Source organism: Chrysemys picta, chromosome 7, assembly GCF_011386835.1.
Source record: "Chrysemys picta bellii isolate R12L10 chromosome 7, ASM1138683v2, whole genome shotgun sequence".
NCBI classification, from domain to species: domain Eukaryota; kingdom Metazoa; phylum Chordata; order Testudines; family Emydidae; genus Chrysemys; species Chrysemys picta.
This window is the reverse complement of record NC_088797.1, coordinates 40,497,902-40,522,029: the sequence shown is the minus strand read 5'-3', so window position 1 is coordinate 40,522,029 and position 24,128 is coordinate 40,497,902. Positions and strand designations below refer to the sequence as shown.

The window sequence follows — 24,128 nt, the reverse complement described above, 5'->3', positions numbered from 1 at the left end:
ATTCCATGAAATAGCAAATGGTCCTATTCTAAATACTGGAAAGTGAATCTACATCTCTATCAGAGTTATCTTTGATATTCCTTTTATCTATTCTGCATATATCAGGGGGGAACTGTCTCCACATTTCCTAAGGACTGTTCTGGCTGTAGTTACAGCTATCACCAACTGTTTGAGTGTAGGTTAAAGGCAGAGATAGTTCACCAAGGAGCCTGAAGATGATGCAAATTCTGTCCCAGAGAGGCAAGCATATTTGCAGTATCGAAACTCACGAAGGCAGCCTTTTAGGAGCAGCATTTTGAACTACTTCTAATTTAAAACATTTGAACCTGAGGTACCACTTACTTTTTTCTCTATAGCAGAGTTTATTTTCTCTCTATTATTTCCCTGATATAGCTATCCCACCCCAACTTGCACCTCATTAGTCTTCAGACTGGCAAACAAACCAAAAACAGAAGTACCATAGAGTGCAAATACCTTCACCACCCTGTTGCATTGTATCAAAGCTAAAATAAAGATATACAATTAATAACCCATCTCTTCTTTCTGTTACCAGGTCCTGGACTGGCATTTTTAGCTTATCCAGAAGCCGTGACACAGTTACCTGTCTCTCCATTGTGGGCAATTCTATTCTTCTCCATGTTGCTTATGCTTGGAATTGACAGCCAGGTAATGTTGCTTACTGTTGATTCTTTTGAAAATACTTTATTTTCTGTAATATGTATGACATGACAAACAGTATGCAGTGTTGTTGTAGCCATGTTGGTGCCAGGATATTAGAGAGGCAAGGTGAGTGAGGTAAATATCTTTTATTGGTGATTCACCTTGTCTTTCTAATAACAGACAGTATCTCTTTCTGGGCATTTCACACTGTAAGCTATCACTGAGTACAGGACCACTTCTAGTGCAATGGGGTAGACAGCTGGGGGAGGGGCCCTAAGGGTTTGGGATATTCTGAAGGCCAGCAACTGGTACTGAGCCACTTTCCTTTCCACAGGAACTGCTAGTTCCAAACCTCAGAGTCAACGGCTACAACAAAAGTAGGTACAGTATGCAGGATATGTACTCTCCAAACAAAAGGGCCTCCTCCTTAATTATTAACAATTTTATATTGTTGATTATCAACATTTCTGAGGTGTCCATCACTGAGGCAATATTTGGACATAGTTTAAAGGTTTAGATGCAACAAATATTTCCTGACAAAGGAATTATATACGCTATGGCTCCCTGCAGCGCCTGACTTAACAGCTAAACTGATAGCTGGAAAAGACTAGCTAGTAAACCAAGTGGAAGGAGACTCAAGAACTTGCAACTAGTAGAAGATGTGGACCAGGAGGCCATGTTGCATCTCATTCTAAATGTAGTAAATTGCAGAATTAGAAGAATAACCCATAGGTGCAAATTCAAGAGGCAAATGTCTACTACTGAAAAACCTTGTCTCTGGCACCCGAGGGACAAACAGAAGAGAGACAGCCTAGCACAGTTGTCATTGTACTGTGTGGAAAGGAAGCAGGTCTCTGAGATACTGGGGCCTAAACCAGGAAGGACTTTATACATGTTAACCTTAATCTTGAATTTCACCTGGGAATGAATAGTCAGTACAGAGCTCGGCTGTTCTGCCAGTTTGCCGTATTGAAAAACAAGATGCTAAAGAATCACACTTTGGAGAAAATCTTTTCGGGACTTAGAGTGCTTAAAAAAAATGGAAAACTTCATACAGCTACAAGAACATATTTCCAGCACATAAAGAGACTAGATGGCTTATATTTTAATTGCCAAAGGAGTGATAGTATTTTCATTTTCTCTAAATTCCATTAATTTGCAAAATACCTTTGTAGACCATGATTCTGCCACTGGTCACAAGCATGAAATCCCTGTATAAAGCCGTTCTGAAGTTCATCATAGATGCAGGGATCCATAAACACAGTTGCAGTGTAAGGGGCCTTAGCAAATAACAATTCTCCATTTGATTACTAAATCATATGGCATTGATAGTACATATGCGAACCTGCAGGACTGCTTACATATGATTAGTACTGCGATAGTCTTTAATTAATTAGAACCAACTTCTGTGTTTTTCTGATAGCCAAACTGATTGATTGCAGCCATTGCCAAGAAGTGTTTAAAAAACAAAAAAGAAAAGCAAGGCATTTTGCCAAGAGATATGAAAAGAAACCAAAGATTCTTATTTTTGCTATTTCCTTCGTCAAGCCTGGAGTTAATTGAAAAACAATAAACCACAACATTCACTCTGGGGAACTACTGTGAAATTAATTGGGTCAAAAATATTCTTGAGAGATCTTGTCTCTAGGCTACTGTAACAGCTGAGGAAGATAGTCTAATACTATTACAAACAAGATATGTCCACAGGCTGTCAGGCTTTCTTCTTTTTTCTGTCTAACTCCTCCATCAGTTATAGTGCATGAAATGTTTCATTAATAAGAAGAACTGCAAATATTGGCTAAGTCATGATTTCACTTCTAAAAACGACTGTAACTTCACATACGGCAGGCTTGCATGATTTCAGTTGTCATCACGGAAATAATTTTCTATTGGTAATTTTTCTTAAGTTTCCCTATGGGATTTCAGATCCTCAGCTAGTGTAGACTGGCATTATTCCATTGACTGAATGGAGCTATGGTGATATACACCAAATGAGGATCCAACCCTGAGTTTTTCACCTTCCAATTGAGGTGCCCAGTCTGGCAAGATTTGATGCATTATTTAATGTTCTGCGTGTAAGAAATCCCAATCAAGCACATGCACAATTGTTTGCTTAGGCTGTATGCACTTCTTCCATCACAAAAGAAACAACACTTGAACGTATGAAACATGTTAATTTGTAAGAGTTGTGCCAGAAGGATAATTTTTTGCATAGATTTTAATAACCAGTAAAAGGGATTTTCAGAAGTGTACAGCATTGGCCTACGACTGCACCTACTGAATTTTCCATTGACTTCAATGGGAGCAGCTGGAGGGCAGCGCTGAATGCTTTTGAAAATGTTGCTCTAAATCTAACACCGCAGTTTTATTGTGTTGTGTATAACCTGTAACTCTACTTGCAGTTCTGTACTGTGGAAGGATTCATAACAGCTTTGGTGGATGAATTTCCAAAGTTACTACGCAATCGAAGAGAAATCTTCATTGCTGTAGTGTGCGTTATTTCCTATCTGATAGGACTGTCCAATATTACTCAGGTAAGTTTTATATAAAGGAATTTTTATTTTGCAAGCTTACCTACAATGTTTATAATTTCAATCAAGTTCACTAAGAAGCTGAAGAATGGAAAAAAACATCCACTGTGGCTATAAGGTTAATATATTTATAAGGAAATCTACTAAAGAGGGCAGAAAGTGGAGATCAACAAGAACTATCATTACCCTCTAAAGATTTGCTCAAGACGCAAAGATTAGCATATTGAAGTAAATAGAGCTATGCTGATTTACCGCAGTTGGGAATCTCTTCCAAGGTTCCTAAGGATCTTTGAAATCCTTAAATGACAACACTATGAAACAAAAAAGTATTATTATTATTATGATTGACTGGTTGCAAATTAGTTCAGAAAAATTACTGAGTGCAGAGCCAATCAGGAGTTTGTAATTTACATGTGCAAGCTAATTAGTTATCATTATTCTAGTTCTTGGTAACTACTGATCTCTTAAAAGGAAATCAATACAATCTTAAGCATTATATAGCTTTTCAGAAAATTACTATATAAACTACAATTTTAAATAATAATTATAAAATAATAATAATAGATAACTACAAAAATATTAATGAGAAATGTTAACCTGTCTTCAAAACAAATACCAGGTGAAATGTGCTAACTTCAGTCATTTGTTTCTTGTATCTCGTAGGGTGGAATATATGTGTTCAAGCTGTTTGACTACTACTCTGCAAGTGGAATGAGCCTATTGTTTCTTGTATTCTTTGAGTGTATCTCTATATCCTGGTGCTATGGTATGTGATGTGTTCGTCTCTTTATGCTGCATGGGGTAGTGAGACTATAAGTTTTGTGAAAAAGATGAGCCGATTTCGCTTAAGACCCATTTTGTTCAGTATTCTGTTTACCTAAATTTGGGGGCAGATTTTGCTTTCATTCACGTGAGTACAACCTCCCAAGGGCCTGGAAGGCTATGCACATCTTAGTGTAGAATTTGGTCTATGGTGTACACCTCTCTAAAACACCCCAGAGAATAATATCAGCAGTTGTGTGAAGGAAAGTGCTACATGTGTGTCTTCATATTTATTTGTAATCCTGTGTTAGAATGAGGACGTTTTCTTCCAATCCAACTCTAGTTGCGTCTTCGCTGCTGGAGTGATACACAGGAATGCAGAACAGATTGGCCCAATTTTTTTTCTTTTGAAGATTAAAAGCCTTGCTGAAAAAAAGTTGCTGCCTGTGCACAAGCAAGGCAACAAAATGTATACCACAGGGGTCGGCAACGTTCGGCACGCGGTTCGCCAGGGTAAGCACCCTAGCGGGCCGGGCCAGTTTATTTACCTGCTGACGCGGCAGGTTCGGCCGATCGCGGCCCCCATTGGCCGCGGTTCGCCGTCCCGGGCCAATGGGGGCAGCAGGAAGCCGCGGCCAGCATATCCCTCGGCCCACGCCACTTCCCACCGCCCCCATTGGCCTGGGACGGCAAACCATGGTGAATGGGGGCCGCGATTGGCCGAACCTGCCGCGTCAGCAGGTAAATAAACTGGCCCAGCCTGCTAGGGTGCTTACCCTGGCAAGCTGCGTGCCGAACGTTGCCGACCCCTGGTATACCATATTCTGCCCTGGGTGTTTGCAAGTTTGATATTGAGTTGAGGCCCCAGTTCCATGCTTATGCCAAAAATGGTCATGTCCATATGTGAATCTTTACGTAAGGGCTTTGCTGACTACCATTTGCCTCATTATGCTTGTCCAAGACAGAATGGTAACAATCATCATTTCTGTGTCAGACAGGAACAATTTAGCAACTTCTATTTTCATTGTGGGCTTGATCAAAAGCCCACGGAAGTCAGTGGGAGTCCATTGCATATAATGGGCTTTGGAGGTCTTTAATAGGAATAAACCATATTTGGATGGAAAGGAACAATACATCATATGAATCCAACATATGAATAAAAAAGAAATGTAACAGTAGGTATCCCAGATGAGGACAATACACAGATCTGCAGGTTTGCACTTTTTGGAGGATGACAGAATAGTGGTACATCATACATGTAAACAAAAACTGCTGTTTGCAACTCATGCATCCATATAAGGCATTAAAGAACACTCTCGTTCCCTCTCCTACTAGTTAAGGCTGAGATTATGAAGGCTTCTTTAGAAAATCCCAGACTAAGTCTCTTATATTCTAACAAAGCTTGAGGAGTTTTTGCTAACCTGGGTGATAGTGTTGTCATTGCAATCTAATGATGTTAAGGAACTTTTCAGCATACTCCTGGAGCTAAATTGACTGCTGGCAGCAATGGGTACAACGTCACTGATTTGACACATAGCCTCCTTTCTCAGTGCGATGCAATGAGAACAATGTATAAAAGTCCTGTTTTTCATGCCATTTGCATGCATTTTTTTCTCCTGTTCAGTTAACTGCAAAGTTTTTCATAGACTTTGAGAGAAATGCTCCTTGACCACATTACTGAATGTGCATTAAAAGGGTCTTTATTATCTCAGACCCATTATGCTTTCATCATCTGGCATTTCTTCTTTTTATTTCTATGTTCTAGGTGTTAACAGATTTTATGACAACATCCAGGAGATGGTGGGATACAGACCCTGCATCTGGTGGAAACTTTGCTGGTCTTTCTTTACTCCTATCATTGTGGCAGTAAGGAACAAAATTATTATTTATACTGTGATATGAAGGATATAAATTACTTCAATATGTGCTAGACTATAGTAATGCTATCTTAGCACATTAATACAAATCCTGACCGTTAAGACCAATATAAGAGAGAGGAGAATCAGGCCCCTGGAATGCCAATCTTTTGGAATTGGTCTAAGAAACGAATGACTTGCAGAATTCTAGGGTTTATACTTTCAGAAGTGGTAAGTAGCTTGATGGTGGAGATGGCAAATTGTGTATGGTATATCCTGTACAGTCAGGGCCGGCTCCAGCATTTCATTCTTCGGCAGCAATTCAGCGGCAGGTCCTTCCCTCCGAGAGGAACTGAGGGACTTGCTGCAGAATTGCCACCGAAGAGCCGGACGTGCCGCCCCTTACCGTTGGCCACCCCAAGCACCTGCTTGCTGCATTGGTGTCTGGAGCCGGCCCTGTGTACAGTTAAACATAAGGCTGTCCTGTTTCAAGGTCTAGAATGCCCCAAAAGTTCCCACTTCCTGTAAACTATATTCATTCACTGGTGTTACAAATAGAGACAACAGAATATGTAAGTGCTGCAAGCTGGAGTCACTTCCTTCATGGAATACTGTTGACTGTGCCACCAGATTGAGTCATCAACTGCTGGTATCTGCTTTGCTGACAAATCCAGATGGTTTCTGTGCAACATGAACTATAGCTGTATCTTTAACTGCATGAACCATATTTATTTCTCTCAGGATTAATAAGCAGAGAGAGCAGAACTGCAGCTTTTCTTTAACTAGAAAGAGTTTCGGTTAACCGAATTGGAGAAAATAGAGGGCTAAATTGAGGAGAAAATATTTAATGAACATTGCTGTGTCTCCTTACATCAGAAGGGTCTCAGCCCTCCATTTTTCTGTTCCTCTCTCAACCTTCCCATCTTCAAGCTAATTGTCTCTGTGGGCTCGCAACACAAAGACAATGTTGATGCAGTATTAAAATTGAGATTTAAACCCACAAAAATAAGGCAGAAAAATCTTGAAACATTGCCCACTTGTGTATATGAGTTATGATTTCATCTTTCCTGGCATAATCAGTAGGGCTGGTCAATGGAAAATTGGGGTTTTGACGAAAATAAAAATTTCCACAAAAAGTGTCCACTTTCCTAAGAACGTTTTATTAGAAACCCCAAAAGCTAAAAAAACAGAAGCTTTCAGCGTTAGGGGTTTTCCTTTTTTATTAAAAGTTTAAAATTTCTGCTGAAAGTTTTGAAGTAAATGATTTTGTTTCTATCAATGTTTCTCATAGGTAAGGGAAGGAAACATTTTCTGATCATCTCTAATAACTGCATAGACCCATTTCAGCAAAGTATGTAAGCATGTATCTGACGTTAAGCTTGTGACTTTACTGAAATTACTCTCTTGCTTAAAATCAGACACATGCTTAAGTATCTTACTGAACATTTAAAAATTTGAGTTGAATATGTAGAGATGCAAAAATAGTTAATCAAATGTCACATCATTTTCACATGAATCATGCAGGAAGACCCATTTGAAGTTAATGGTCCAAATTCTGCTAGATGTTATACTGATGTGAATCTGCAGTAACTCTATTGAAGCCAGTGATAAAAGCAGACGTGATGGAACCTTCTCATCTGGTTCAGCAAATCCTTTCTACTGGTCAAATTAATGAATTTTGTTTATGGTTATGGCCAATATGGTAACAAAATTATCTAATATTTTAGGTTTCAGAGTAGCAGCCGTGTTAGTCTGTATCCGCAAAAAGAACAGGATAAGCATAAGCATAAGCTTTCGTGGACTACAGCCCACTTCTTCAGATGCATATAGTCTATGCTCTAATAAATTTGTTAGTCTCTAAGGTGCCACAAGTACTCCTGTTCTTTTTCTAATATTTTATTAATAAAAGCTAAAAATTTAATTGTGTTGCATCATATATTATATTTAGTAGGGAGAAACACTAAACTAATTTTAAATGTGTTTACATTTAATTTCAATTATGTTATAAAAACTACAATTAATCTGAAAGTTTTACAAGTTACAAAAGGACTTTTCATTAGCTTGCTCATAACAAGTCACTATACTCATTACAAAAACATATAATTCGGACTTTTAAGCCCTCTAGCTCACATTGTTCAATGTTATGTAATGTTCAATGTTATGAAAACTGCATAATGCATAAATACAAAAGGTGAAGTTAAAGTTACTTTTCAAATAAATGGGATTTCCTGACTGCTGAGAAGTGTAAGCTTCAGCATAGCATCATGTTAATGTCATTCTTTAATATAAAGTGTATGGCTGTATGTGCATAGGAGCTGGATCAAAGGCCTAGATGGAGAAATAACTCTACAAATTGGGAGGCTAACAGTTTGCTACTGGAGTCCATGCCTATTTTACAAACAGTTGCTATCTGGTTTTCTTGTATAAATTAGAGGTTATGGGATGCCACCTATTCAGAAAGAAGTTCTTTATTTCATATTCAGAGACAGATTATGCTATCCTTACATTGAAATAAAAACACATTACTTCACCAGTGGTCCTATTTGAAACCAGAAGGATTATTTAGATACCACTCACCATGAGTGAGGGAATCAGAACCTGGCTCTTGGTTGTGTGCAAGACACAGCGCACATACAGATGCATGCATTCAGATTCTGGAATCATATATAAAGCATGTGTACAGTTAAAGTTTGTGCCTTACTCATTAAAGGATTAATGAGCAATCATTTGTAATAGCTGAAGGCCACAGCCAAACAGATCAACAATACTAAAGAGAACTGACCCAGTATTTTGCACTCACCCATTCCCCAAATGCAGTGACCCACCTCTCAATTCTCTGAAAATAATTATTAAAGAAACATTGTTTGGGGAACTGTATAAATTGCAATGGAAGGAGTGAGGGGAGCATAATTGCTTTTCATTGTAAAAATCTTTATTTCTGGGAATCCATTGTTCACATTGAGTTCACAGGTGATGATAATGTGATCTAAAAGCTGCCATCTTACATTTCCCTCTTTGGCAAAACTTTCTATGTGTGGCCTTTGCAAATAAAGATTGAACTTGTGAGCAAAGTGAGCTTTGCTTTCTTTCTTGATTCAGTTAACAAGGTTGCCCCCGAGGTATGCTGCGTTAGCCATTTGCAGCAGGCTAGGAAAGAAAGGACTTTGTTTTGGTGAATTTATAGAAAAATGACTGCATTAAATATCAAAAGGTAATTTTTTCAACATGATAAATGGGGGATTAGATGGACATCACTTGATAGTGCAAGTCCAATTAGTACAAGATGGCATCGGGGTGGTACAAAGCAAATGGTATTCCACATGCAGTATATTGAAAACTTTTCTCTGTCTTACCAACAAAAGTCAGTCCTATTGTACCTGGTGAGTGGAGGTGCTGGCCTTCCATTCCATGTTTTGCTCTGTGATATAGACAAAAATCTGCAACAACTCCACTTTAGCCTCAAGCTTCAGTAGATTGCGCTCCCACTAGAACTGGACAGAAAACTGTTTCCCTGTCCAGTGAGAAGTGGAGATTTCAAAAATTCTCTCATCCCAAATCAGGGCGGAGAGTCAAAATTTCACTGTTGTGAACCACTAAACCAAAAAAGCATTGAGTTCAGGTCAATTGACATGTTTTGCTTTGATTTTGATCTGTTTAAACAAACAGAGGATTAAAAGAAAGTTAGACTAAGTTATTGCTACTCGAAAAACCCCAAACTTTCTATTGCAAAAATGTTGAAATGGCATCTTTCAAAACATTTTTGAGTTGGGAGATTCACCCAAACTGAGACACACACACTCATGATCTCTTCTCTCTGTTCTTGTAATTGAACAGGAGTAAGAACTTGACAAGAATCACATGCAATATATCTATCCCCTAAATCCAATGCATACAATAGACAGCAACTGAAATAAGAAAGAACTAGGGACACAGTTTCAAGAGGGAATGAGCAGTTCCCTGCAGGCACAAACACCAAAATTTGGCCATACTTGTGAAAATCTAACCTGTTTTCTTTGTATGTGCAATTATAGCTTCAATAAGTGGCCAGATCCTCAGAGGGTATAAATCAGTATAGCTCTATCAACTTAAATGGAGCGATGAAATTTTATACTAGCGAGTAGCTGACCCAAAGCTATGGTTCTTTTTCAGTTAGTTTTTGTCAACATAGTATACCTTCATTTTGGGGCTAAGATGCTACCTGCCATGCTTTAGACCTGAGTGAATGGTTATGGCTGACCTGGCCAACAGCTGTAATATCTGCCAAAGCTGTTTAATTGTAGGATGCTCTGTCCTTTTAACAAGTGCGTTTAATTAAAAACCTATAGGCCAAATTCTGGCAAGTGCTTTGAAAAAGGCCTAATATAATTTGAAAGAAAGAACACCTTTCTCTTAAATTATGTCATCATATATACTGCAAAAGCATTGTTCTGTCTTCTGGCTAAGTTCCACACATGCATACCTTCCAGGATCTATTCCTAAGAGTAGAGATAACCTGCCTAGGGAATATGCATTGAGGATGCTAAAAGGTCAAGGAGTTTATGCACAAAAACATGCAGACCAAAGCCGAACTCCTAGGCCAGAACATGGTCTCTGGTCATGGAGCATCTTTGGAGCCTGCCTGGGAGGTTTTTGAAGGGACACTAAACAATGACCGATAAGTCAGCCTGCTACAGGGGGGTGTTGGTTTTCTGGCATGAGCTAGTAGTCATCACAAGTCAAACTTTGGCCCAATGCAGCCACTATGTACATCACAAGTTCACATCTCTTTTAGTAACTGTTACGCTGTTTAACATTTTACAGGGTATTTCAGTAAAAAGCCCAAAGCAGTTAAATGCCTCCCATTCCTCAAACTAATGCTTCTTGGCATCTCACAGGGGTGGACTGGAGCAGGGCAGGGCCAAAAATAGAACTCAGCCAGAATTCGGTTCCTACTTTCCCCTAGCTCTGTGGGAGAAGTGACCCATGCCAGCTGTTTCCCTGCCTCAGTTCAGTTCCCCTTCTGCAGTGGCAGAGCTGTGGTGGCTGGCACAGAGTGTGGGGTGGAGAGGGCCGAGCCAAGGTTCTTCCACCTTGCAGCAGTGATGGCTATCCCCCATCCCCAAGTAGGGTCTGGTGATGTGGGTAGCTCATTCAGGGAAGTAAGGGGACACTTTTTGCCTACCTTCCTTTCCTCACCTCTCCATGGGGATAGAGGCAGGCTGAGGATTGAGCCCAGTAAGTCCAGCAGAGTGGTTTAAAAGACACAGAGATGAATATAGGTCACAGCGAAGTCTCATTATTTTTTTCCATTTTTTTTCAGGGAGTGTTTATCTTCAGCGCTGTGCAAATGACTCCTCTCAAGATGGGCAGTTATGTTTTCCCAAAATGGGGCCAAGGGGTTGGCTGGTTCATGGCTCTCTCGTCTATGGTGCTGATTCCAGGCTACATGGCATACATGTTTCTTACCTTAAAAGGCTCCTTAAAACAGGTAAGGCTTTTTTATTTATGTGAGCATGATTATACTGTACTTTGTAAGCTATACGTACAGTGATACTGGACATGTGATTGGTGAGCTTAGTTGCCTTGGCATCAGTTGTCTTAGCTCAGTCATTTTGCAGCGAACGGAAGAATGTGGAAGCCATGATTACTCTTCCTGGCCTCAGTTTAGTATATAGTCTTTCTGAAGACATCAGATCTTAACATAGCTTGCTACCATAACAATGTCAGCTCTGGAAGCCTGCCAGCTACAAGTACGAGGATGGCAAACAAAATGGCCGATCTTTAGCCCATTAAGTGCAATTTACTCCTAACACAGTAGGCAGCTGTAGCACAATAGATCAATGATAAGGCTGATGTAGGTCTAGGGATCTGGGGGCCAGATCCGCAGCAGCAAGTCAGTATAGCTCCCTTGACTCTAGTGGCTTTAAACAAATTGATACCATCTGAGGCTGTGGCTGTGATTATAGAATATGAGGGTTGGAAGGGACCTCAGGAGGTCATCTAGTCCCAATCCCCTGCTCAAAGCAGGACCAATCCCCAGACTGATTTTTGCCCCAGATCCCTAAATGGCCCCCTCAAGGATTGAACTCACAACCCTGGGTTTAGCAGGCCAATGCTCAAACCACTGAGCTATCCCTCCCTGTTACTGAAGATCTGGGCCCAAATTCTCCACTGTGTCCAACCTGCTCTGGGCTACAGAGAGTTGATTGTGGCTGCCTGCCCTCCGCACAATGTAGAGCAGAATCCTGCTCTAACTTGTGGTGCTGGCATAAGGGCACTTACAGCAGTGGAGCTCAGCTTCACCAAGCCCCCAGCCCGCCCCAACCCACCACCTCCATCCGTCCTGCCCCGTTGACGTAACAGCACCAAGTGGCCTTAGCAGACTGGAAAAATCTGGGCTCTGCTGCCTTATCTTGCAGTTCTTCCTCAGGCAAAATTCCCAGTGAGGTTGAATAAAAATCTCCCTGTGTAATGAGTGAAGGATTTGGCTGCTGCTGAAGAACATAAAACCCCCCAGAAGTCCATACAGATAATGATTCCCACAAGGAATCCTGCCTATATCCCTGCTATATCTCTGCTCTTGATGAGACTGGACATCCCGCATGGTGTAACTGGAGTCCACATGCTGTAGCCCTAATATTTTTGTGTGACTACTCTCATGAGCAAAGGCTGCAGGATAGGCCAGTGCACACTGCACAGGACCCCTCACCGGGAGGTCTGGGATCTGTTCCTGGCTTGCCACAAACTTCCTGCTGTCTTGGAGCAAGTCACTGAAAGGCAACATATAAGCCAATGCAAAGTGTTTGGTTTTTACCCTTCCTGGCTCCTTTAGCATGTATGAAGGTGACATCATAAATGTGTATTTAGAAAGGCCTAGATCTTCAAACTTACATAGGCTCCTAACTTCCCTGGGATAGTGATGTCACACGAGGCCATGACATGAGTGACAGTTCTGCCTTTTGAAGTGGATCCCTCCCTAGGGGAAGGAGAGAAGCTTTGTGCAATATCATTATTTGTACTCTAAAAGATTTTGCCAAAGTCCTCCAGAAATGAGGGAAGTGAAGACCTAGGGATGTGGTGGATTCTGTCACTTGAAGATTTGTAACTTGAGAGGAGACCTTTCCAAATTATATGCTATAGCTCAATCCAAAGTTATGGGCTTTATGCAAAAATCACTGGGTTAGGTTTCATCGTTTATGCCATGAAGGAAATCAGACTAGGTGATCATAATGGTCCCTTTTGGCCTGAATCTCTGAACCTGAGAGAGAGAAATCTGTCTTGAGACCACCCAAAAGTATCCCCATACATATTGTCCTAGATCCAGTGGTGTGGTTAAGCTGTGGTGTAGAAAGGGGTTGACGGGGAAAGGGTGGCAGCAAAGGAAGCCTTAGCTCACTTTTGTGTTCTCCCAATCTGTTCTGGCCCCTGACATAGTTGAGCAGCCTGGAGGCTGCTTTAATTTATGTCTGTCTGCCCAGTGCCCCAAAGTGCTATTCTGGCAGGGAAATTGCCCCCCAAATCAAGTCCATTGAATACAATTATGCTTTACCATTGTTTAATCTTTCAATTAAACAACTTGAATAAAGGCCTTTTTTTTTATTCTGCAAGTGTATTCTTAATCTCTCTCTGCCCCATTTTCCCATCTATAAAATGGGGATATCAGCACTTCCAATTTAACAGGGATGTTTAGAGGCTTATACCATTAATATTTCTAACGCTGTTTGAGACCATCAGGTAGATGCCTATAGAACAGCAAAATGTTACATATTTCATTACCTAACTATCTAACATCATCACCAAATAGATTTTATCTGAGCATATACTATACTTTACACATTGTGATTTTTGTTTTAGAGAAAGATTTCTTCAGCAAAATTGCAGGAATATATATTTCCTCCCTTCATGACTGTAGGAGCCAAAGCTTGTCAGATTCATGTCAGATTTTCTAGAATATTCCTTATGTCAGTTTATAAACAGCAATCCTTGCAAGAAGACAGATGACCCTAAGCACAGCTGACTAGTGATGTCTCATGAATTGCTCAGATCTGCTGCCCAAACACTTGTCTTTACTCAGCCTTAAAGCCTCACTGATGTTTCATGGAAGACTATGAAAAACTTTCTATTTTTTGGGACACTGATGGTGGGTGTCATATTTTTGGAATCTCTTTTCCCTAATTATTATTAGTACTGGGATATGTATATGGAAATAGAACCTTAGGAGCAGATCTGCTTTTCGGAGGTGCTATATGATACCATGACAGAAGTTCACCAACTTGGTTATCCTTTATCTTAAGATTCTATTTAGAAAGGATTGATAAATGATTACAGACATGAATAACATTATAGACGTTTAAAAGAATAGCAGTAGACGGTGTGTAGTTATAAATTGGACTCAAACAATAACATTTGATTAGCTATTTTTAAAACATCATTTATCAACCCTTTATAAACTATAAGTAGTAACTGAATATAGAGTTTGACTGCTAACTATAGATAGGCAAACCATGCAGATAAAGTTATAACAATGTTAACCTTTATCCGAAATTCAAAGTGATCTTCTGTAGAGGGTCGAAATTTTCTAGTTAAGATTATTTTTCACTTTTTTGCAGAATGAAAACAAATGTCTAAATGTTGGAATTTCCCACAGAATGGAAATTCCATTTTCTGACCAGCTCTAAAACTTACTTGCTGATCACAGATTCAATCCTGCAAGTCTTTTGCTAAAGAACTCTCACTCAGGACCTTTGACATTACCAATGCAGGATTATGATTTCAAGTGAGCTACAGAAAGTGACTGAGGATCAGACACGTTATTTTTTTAATATGTCCTGAGTAATAAAAACATCAAGAGAGGAAAAAAGTATAGCAATCGTACAATGTAAGCCAAACTGTTTAAAGTTAGACAGTTAGCAGCACTGTTAGGTCTAAAGCCATGCATTGTGACAGGGGGAATAAGCTCTTCATTGTCATGTACCTACATTAAACATTGTTTTCTTTAACACAATGTCAAAAGCTAACCAAAACCATCAAAGTACGTTGATGTCTGGGTGCATCTTATGCAATAATTGGAACAAGATTTGTTGCCAAAAAAGTATGATTTGCCTAGCAGAAACCCCTTTGTCTTGATTAAGCCAAATTCCATTTACAAATAATTCCCATTCCTGTCCTGATTAAGAAGACCAAATACTCACTTTTAATGGTGTTCGTTACTAAGATGTTTAGCAAATGTGACTGCATAGATATTTAAACCTTTGCATCAGCAGGTGGACTGGACAGGATTGTCTCTCTCAACAGCAATGGCCAGAGAAAGATGTTTAGATTGGATGTGAAGTTTAGAAATATTCAGTGACTTCTTCTCACTCTTTTTTTTTTTTAAATAGCGCATCCAAATAATGATTCAGCCAAGTGAAGACATTACTCATCCTGAAAATGGTCCGGACCAGGCCCAGCAGAGCAACTCTGCAAACAAAGAGGCATATATCTAAATTTCTGTGTTGGAGAGGTACAAATGCTACTCTGGAAAAAAAAATATGGTTGAATATGGCCACAAATTTATGTCTGAGAATATAATTACCTACCTCTAGTGGCAAAAAGAAAAAAAGAAAAAAAAAGACCATCACCACTATAAGGGAATTGATGGGGGTACAATCAAACCATTTGGGGGCCCAAATGTTGGAAGTGTTATGTTTTCTGGCAATCCACAGACTGTTAATGTTTTTATCCTTTCACAATAAGAGTTAACTATCTTGGAATTTGTAAACCAAGGTGCAGGACATTTTTAATCTATCTTTTAGCATAACAATTTGATGTTTTGTGCTGATGATTTTTAGTAGTTTAATGATAATATTTCTTACAGCAGAATCCCAAGACTGTTATTTCTGACTTTGCAGGAAGTACAATTAAATTTGAAAGCTGTTTTTTACAGACCAAGAATTTTGTACACAGATGATTTCCAATGAAAATTTCGCTCTTGAAATTCGTATTAACAAACACTATTCTTTTTTTGGTTCTCTTTAATTATTTTTCAGGCAACTTAAGTTTAGCTATGTTATAAACCATTCCGATACATGTTCAATTTGATTGATATTTATATAAATACAGTATAAACAATTTCTTACATACTAGCTAAATACATTATCTACGCTTAGGCTTTCTGCATTTACTTCCACAAACTCATAATATAGTCTTATAGTGAAATATACTGTATCTTTTAAAAACATTTTATTTCTATTTTTATATTTATAAATTTCAGATACACATTGTAGAAGCAAAATGTTTCATTCTAATGTTTTAGCAAAATGCATAATAATATGAAACTATTATGAGCTCTTCCCAGGTTAAAGCAGTACAAAACTATTTGTAGTTGAAGCCAGGTAGTGTTTCTGTTTATATTACACCATTAACAAGAATATTGTATTGCCATCAAAATAGAAACCAAAACAATAGTTTAAATATTGAACCATCTCCCTATAATTCTAATTTAGAGCTTTAGATCATGGACTGTGGTATTCAGTCTGTTTAAAGGTCTTTCAACACAGTTTGTAACTAACAAGTAAATGATAAATTGTGGACCACTCTAGCACTTTGAAGACAAATTTTTTATTCTTTTGATTTTTTTCATTGATGTACATATTGTTCGTGGTGATGATGAAGGCACAAGGTTATTGCTATAATACAAAAGCTCCATTATGGGTTCTACTCTGAATTTCCCACACAGCTAAAACTCCCACTGAAGCTAATGAAAGTTCTTCCTGTGTAGAGAATGCAAGATCAGGCCCTATTCAGCGTTTCTTATTTGGCAGCTATAAGTAGGATGGCAAGAGTTATGGGAAATGCAGTATTTGATGTTTGATTGTAAATGACTGTGACAGAACTGTGCAATGAAACATGCTTTTTCAGCAAACTTTTGTGCAACGTACGATGTTAGATAGCACACATTTTATGTAGAACTACTATGTGAAAAACATATTAACTAACTGTGAACGTCGGGTTTTTTGTTGTTTTTGTCTGAAGGTGACAAACATATGTTCCTGCAATAACGTATTATTCTCAGAATGTCAAGCACATTATTGTAGAAAATATATATATACATATATTTCAACCTATGTCATAAAATCACAAAGTATTGTTTAGTAGCTTCTAAACTGTTTCATACAGTAGGTCAACTGTAAAAATATTCTGAAATCTAAGATACATTCTAAATGTCTATAGCTGAATTCATACCTAAATGCAAAAGTCTTGTAAGTTTTCAGGGTTTAGAAAAAAAAATCATACATACACATGATAATTGTGATTCTCATTAGACTAAGAAGAAAAATTCCAACTTTTGCTTTATTGTTTAATGTAATCAAGTCCCATGTTGTTCTAAGAAAAATGCAGTATTTAATGTTTGATTGTAAACAATTATGACAGATGTTTGGCAGACCTGCTCTTTAGCAGAGTTCTGTACAAACTATTATCATATATAGCACAAAAAATAGTGTTGTAGAACTACTGTGTGTAAACTGTGAATAGCTGTATCTTTTTGTAGTATTTGCCCTAAAGAAGAAAAATTATTGTATGATCATATATGTTTTTTGCAATAAGGAATTATTCTCTGAACACCAAGCAAATCTATCTCTATATAAAAATATATATGTAATATATGCATATTCTAAAATATATACAGAGCCTGTTTAAAAGAGTACAGTATTATTTAGTAAATTGCAACCTGTTCTATGGACCAAATGTAAAATATTTATAAATTAAGATGCATTTTAAATGTCTATACATGGTGTCATAATTAAAGCACGGTTGTTATGTAACTTTCCAAGAGTTTAGAAAAAAAATAAAGGTTATATTATACATTAAATGATGTGATGTTTTTATATCCTGCACTAGATGAAAACAAGGTTTGTTCAGATAGCTTTATTTTCCTATCCCATGAAGCAAATTCTAAACTTTTAAGAAATTAGTGTTATCACACTCTGTATATGTGTATTTATCCATCAGTATGGTGCAATTATAAATTAGTCAATAATTTGCCTGTAATTACACAATAACCAAGGATCGCAGGAAAGGTGTTGTATAACCCCTCCCAAACCAATAGTTTCTTTATTTCAGGTCTCTTGCAGCAGCAGTGGCACACAACTGTCACCATTATTGGTTTTCATTTGGAATAAATAGTTTAAATTAATACTCAACAGCTAACCACACAATACAATTGACAAATTGACATTCAAGTATATCATCAGAACCAGCCTTTCTGGTAGTTATGTAAAAACCAGAGAATAAAGGGTCCAATTGTGGAATCCTCACTACGGTAAATAACCCTTCCCCAAATGTTCTCAGGGAATGTAGTTGGCCTGATCCCCACTGCCTTGCAAGTAGGGTGACCAGATGTCCTGATTTTATAGGAACAGTCCCGATTTTTGGGTCTTTTTCTTATATAGGCTCCTATTACCCCCCACCCCCTGTCCTGATTTTTCACACTTGCTGTCTGGTCACCCTACTTGCAAGTTGTATAGGAAGCAATTTGTATCCACATTGGACAGGCATAAGACATTGATTCAGCAAAGCCCTGAAGGCAATGGGATTTAGCCCCTGCTGAAGTGCTTTGCTGAATAGGGAGGGACTTTAGCACCTGCTTAGCTGTATTAAGGCCTAAACAACTACAGAAAATATAAGGCAATGGAGAATCTGGCCCAAGGTATATACCTGTCTAAGAGTTATTCACCAAAGTAGGATCGGGTAATGCAAGCCTGATACTGCTTTGTAAATAAAACACTATTCCATTGCCAAGCAATAAAAAAAACAACATGGTTTATGGTGCTGACAGAAAGCAATGTATTGCTCCCAGCTGTGATGCAGCAGTGAATTTCAACAACATTTCAGGAGTTTACCATATCAGAGATGACAATGAACCAACAACAAAGTACTCATGGTGGGTGCTGATCCATTAGGAAGTTGAAACACAGGAGAGAAAAAAAAATCAAAATGAAAAAATTGGCAGTGAAAAAAACAGTTTGAGCGCATCAGTGTTGTTTAGGCGTTTAAAAAAAGCCACAGAAGTAAAAACTGTGGAAAAGCCTAAAATATCTACTTATTGGCTGAAATTTTCAAAGCTGCTTTAGCCAAGCAAGTTCCATTAAAATTAGGTAGCTTTGAAAAGCTAAACCCTTGTAATTACTAGGCAATCCTCGTTGTGTGTATTTTCAAAGGGAATGCCATTTGTAATGGAATGAAGCATTCTAACATGAGCTTTATGTTAAAATGCTGCCTGGGATACACAGAGGCATGGCAGCTACCTCTCTCCCCAAACTGGAAGCAGGAGAACATTAACCCCCGGCCTGGCTTTTCTCCATTGCCTGGGTCTCTGAAAAACAGTTACTTCAAAGCTGGTGCATATACTCCCTTACCTGACAAAGGTGCACTTCCCCAATTAGTCCTAGTCCAGCAACGCCTACACTCAACAGCGAGGCTGCTGCTGGCTTCATGATGAGTGTACCATAACCCTGCTTTGGAGTCTTAATGTGCTCCTAGTTTGTTTGTTTTTTAATTAATTTGTTCCCCCATTGGTGGTCTTCCCCTCACCTTTTTTTAAAAAAACCACAGGGAGGAAAATGACTTTATTTTACAATTTTATCAGAACATGGAACTTATTTGAGAGGGTGGAGGCAACTTCCAAACACATGTTTCTTTCGAAAATTTTTGACCAAGTCTAAATCTCATTCATGGTATTTTGTGGGCTAGTGTCTTTAAATTAAACATCACATGACAAACACCACATTTCGGGCAGGTAGTAGCATTGGCCCTGAGCTAGGCATGAGCAAAGAAAGCAGTTCTAGTTTAAGGATAGCTAATTAACACAGTGATATTTCCATGTTCTCCCCGAGGAACTTTCTCTCCCTCTCCTGAAGGAATCCTGGACAGCAATTGGATGAGAAAATGCCAATAAGGTCACTTCTTCCCCCCAGCACGCCCCCCTATGAACTTCTTATATTTGGTTATCAGGAGTATTCGTTTGAACTGCTTGTGTTTTAACTCTAAAATAATGCTGGTGTTTTAGTGTTCACACCCCAAAAAACCAAAGCTGTGTTGGGAACACAAGACCCCTCTATGCAATGCCTTAAATTTAGTACAACTACTACAATTATTTAGTTGGGCTAAACACCGAGAGAAGACAGTTTAGCATTATCAAGATCAAGTCCGATGTGGCTGCACTTTCAGTTACATTGCTATAACTAATTCAGCATGCAAAAGAAAAGCTTGTTCTGCTATATTCAATTTTCAGAGGCACCAAAGGGTTGTCAGATGCTGGAGGCTGCTGCTGTGCGCTATGTACTTGTTTGTACTGTTCACTCCTGCCCTTTTGTGCCATGACACAATGTTGGATGCAGCTGGGATTTGACACTATTGCATGTTGCAAAGCTTTTTGATTATGGTTCTGTCATGGGCCTGCAGGCCCCTGAATGGGCATCCTTGGCTAGGTGGCTGGCTCCTATGGAGCCCTGGCATAGGGGCTTCAACAGCATCCCAAAGTGCATGGGAGCATGCATCAGAGCCAGCTGATCTTTAACCTACCTCATGCCAATCACATTCTATTTGGTTCAGTTCTGCTTTGCTTCCCAAAGTGAAAAGGAGAATCTAGCCGCCCCCCACCCCGTTTCTTTAACAAGCGGCTGAGAACCCTTTCAGCTGTAAGCTATTAGTTAAGTGGTTAATTTTTACAGACATTTAATCATTAGTGGGGGGGGGGGGGTAGTTCAGTGAGTAAATATTTAAAACTCTTCTTGCGCTTCCCCCTGTGTGCACAGTGGTGCAGAAGGTAAAATTCACCAAGCCAGAATAAGTCTCTGAAACACTGGTGGTGCCTGGGTGGCACCAAGGGAACAAAATCCTCACCAAGATTGAGGATAAAACGGAAAACAACTAGATCTACTCAAAGTTTCTTCGGAATTTCCCATTTTTCATTGTTTTCCCCCTTATCTCCCCCCACCCCCAACACACACACTTTTCTGTGGCAAAATAAAAAGGAAAAATGGAGGCCAAACGGGGGAAATGGAGAAATAGCAACAGTGCAAAGAAAAACTTTGTAATGATCATGAAAAATTACAAGTGTACAAAAAAATCATTTATCTTCCAAACCGCTATAAATAACATATCTTCAGATTGCTAAATAAGGTTCCCCAGTTTTTCAACCAGTACTAAAGATAACAAGTAGGCCAGCTCTCTTCCCTGCCAAAATTTACCAGAAAGAAGCTTGCATATCACCTTAGGAAAAAACAGTTCACCTGGGGAGCCAATTACCAAGAATTGTCCTTGATCCTTTTCCATTTTTCAGCCTTTAGGCATGCCAACAATCTCCTTCCCACAATGCTCAGCTGCACCAGCTCTTGACACAACTAAGATCAGCATGAACATGAATGCTTGTGGCAGGCCAGAGAGAAAAATTCCATGACCGAATTTTCCTCAATGAAATGCAAATGCTAGTCCAATATTTTAAGTAGTATCCCTCACTGTTGGCCTGTTAACACAAAAAGCCCCAACTAGATTTTTTCTGGTAGTTTTCTATGCTCAAATAATAGAATTCTGATGTGCATGTATGTGCACGTCAGTGATAAAGTGTGAAAATTTAGAGGCTATTTTTGAAACTATGATTCTTTGTTTCCCTATAACTAATCTGAAGAAAGCATAAAACAGACAGAAGACAATACCTTTTGAGTAAGCCTGTAGGTCAGTTGTTCTCAACCGGGGGTATGTGTACCCTTGGAGGTACTAAGAATTCTTCCAAGGGCTACATCAACTGATCTAGATATTTCCATAATTTTACAACAGGATACATAAAAAGCACTAGCACTGAAAAATTGTATACTTTTTCATTTTTACCATGTAATTATAAAATAAATCAACTGGCATATAAATATTGTACTTACATTTCAGTGTATAGTGCATAGAGCAGTATAAGCAAGTCATTGTCTGTATGAAATGTTAGTTTGTACTGGCTTTGCTAGTGCTTTTTATGTAGCCTGTTGTAAAACTAGACAAATATCTACATGAGTTGAGGTACCCCTGGAAGACCTCTGCGTACCCCCATGGTACGTGTACCCTTGGCTGAGAACCACTGTTCTAAACCTATTATTTTTGTTGTTCTCCCTTGGACTCTCACCACGTTGTTCACATTTTTCCTGAAGTGTGGTGCTCAGAATTGAACACAGCTGAGGCCTCACAAGTCGTGAGCAGGGGGACAATTATACAGTGGAGGTAACATACAACAGGCTTGTTAATACAGCCCAGAATAGTATTAGGCTTTTTAGCAACTGCATCACATTGTTGACTAATATTCAATTTTTGATCCACTATAACCCCACAATCCTTTGGAGCAGTATTACCACCAACCCAGTTATTCCCCATTTTGTACTTGTGCATTTGATTTTTCCTTCCCAAGTGTAGTACTTTTGTATGGTGCAACTGTGGCTCTAAAGAGAATGAATAGAATCTCCAGAGTGTGGGAGCTGACAGTGGGAGAAGGCAGTTGGTTTTAGGTTGAACTGATTGAGTTAAGATGCTCTGTATATGTGTTAATAAAGACTCTTAAGTTACTAGCAATGAATTACTTGAATATTAAAACAACAAATGGATCCAGAAGTAGGGTAAGTGATAAAAAGAACCAGAAGAAATTAAAAACAAAAAACCCTGAGGTGAAAGTTACTCAGAAGTGAAAAACAAGTTTGAATGGAATAAGATGGATCAATTAAGATTTCCTGCACTTCTAAAAATGCCAAGAAATGCTGCAGAAAATTGGGAAAGTTTTAAAGAAGAATTTGATTTATTTTGAGGGCATCAGGATTTACTCAGGAGGAAGCTGAACAAAAGATTGCCATTTTTTTGAATATTGCAAGTACTGAAGGAATTTCATTATATAGGTCATTTGAGCTCAAATGTTAGAGAACAAGCTGAAAATGAGTTTGTCTTAAAAATTTTTGAGGAATATTGTTTACCAAAAAGGAATGAAACATTGGAAATATTTCAGTTTCACTCCAGAAATCAAATGGATGAATAAGAAGTCAGACATGTAATTTCCAAAATCTGTCTGAGTCAATGATAAGAGATCAAATTGTGATGGGTATAAAAAGATATCAGAGTAAGAAAAAGACTTTGTTAGAAGAGCTAGATGGAAAACTGGAAAAAAGCAGTAAGAATTTGCCAATCTGATTAACTTAATCAGCAACAATTGCACATTTTAGAAAGAAAACAAATTGATGTGAATATGAACTTAATAAGAAAAAGTAAAAAAAATCTATAGAGGAAACCAATGAAAGTTAAAATATGTGAGCATATGAAAGAATGTTCTAGATGTGGAAGGAGGCATCAACCTAGATAATATTCAACATATGTTCAAATCAGTCATTTTGCAAAACTTTGTAAACTGAGATGTCTGAAAAAAATTAGAAATATTCCTTTAGTTCAAAATTCAAAAGTTTCAGAGAAGATATTGAGTAAGAAAAACAGAGCTGTCATTATAGATTAAGAAAATTTATTTCTGGGTATTTTGAAATACTCTGTGAACTACAAGGAGGATTGAACAGTTTCACTGTCTACTAATAGAACATTTATTTAATATGTAATAGGTATAGGTGCACAAACTAATGTAATTTGAGAAGAAATTATAAAATGCCTAAAAGTAAAACCTGTAGTAAGGGAACAAATACATATTAATTTACAATTGTATAGTGGTGAAAAAAATCCTGTTATAGGTAATTTATGAATTACAGGTGTAACCTAAAGATAATTTAGAAAACATAAAATTTGTAGTAGTTAAGGGACAAGGAATTTCTATTTTAGATTCATCACTAAATCTAATTGGCAGATTTCAGATTATTCAGGATTCTGAAATACTGGAAACAGAATGTTAATTTACAGTTATGCCCTGGCATTGGTAAATTGGATGCAATCTATAAAATACAGTTAAATGAAGCAAAGAAACCAGTTATCCATGCAACTAGAAAAATACCCTTAGCTTTTAAGAAATAGGCTACAAAAGGAATTGGAAAGGTTAGTTAATTTAGATATCACTAAAAGAGTGGAAGAGCTGAGTGAGTTGGTAAATTCATTAATAATAGTAACAAGAAAGATAGATCCTTATGGTTATGTTTAGATCCAAAATACTTAAGGTAGTATGTTAAAAAGGAACATTTTAAAATATTTCATAGGAAAAAATATTTGGACAAATAGGAGGAAAATACTTTTCTTCTTTAGATGCTTTTAATAGGTTTTGGAAAATACCATTGGCACAAGAAAGTCACTTGCTATGTATGTTTAGCACATCTTTTGAATGCTACTCTTTTAAAAAAGATTCCCT

The 24,128-nt window shown here is 38.2% G+C and overlaps 1 protein-coding gene across 5 annotated transcripts in view; it reads left to right on the top strand.

The window, feature by feature from the left end:
* Positions 1-17,639, top strand: part of SLC6A1 (solute carrier family 6 member 1) — a 130,473-nt gene extending 112,834 nt beyond the window's left edge. For all 5 annotated transcript variants that reach the window (XM_008165351.4, XM_008165355.4, XM_005279908.4 and 2 more), the window contains 6 exons: positions 554-666; positions 3,063-3,194; positions 3,855-3,957; positions 5,719-5,819; positions 11,109-11,276; positions 15,169-17,639. In XM_008165351.4, coding sequence (XP_008163573.1) covers positions 554-666; positions 3,063-3,194; positions 3,855-3,957; positions 5,719-5,819; positions 11,109-11,276; positions 15,169-15,273 — 722 coding nt within the window. In that variant the 3' untranslated portion in view covers positions 15,274-17,639. The remainder of the gene's footprint in view (positions 1-553; positions 667-3,062; positions 3,195-3,854; positions 3,958-5,718; positions 5,820-11,108; positions 11,277-15,168) is intronic.
* Positions 17,640-24,128: the final 6,489 nt, after the last annotated feature.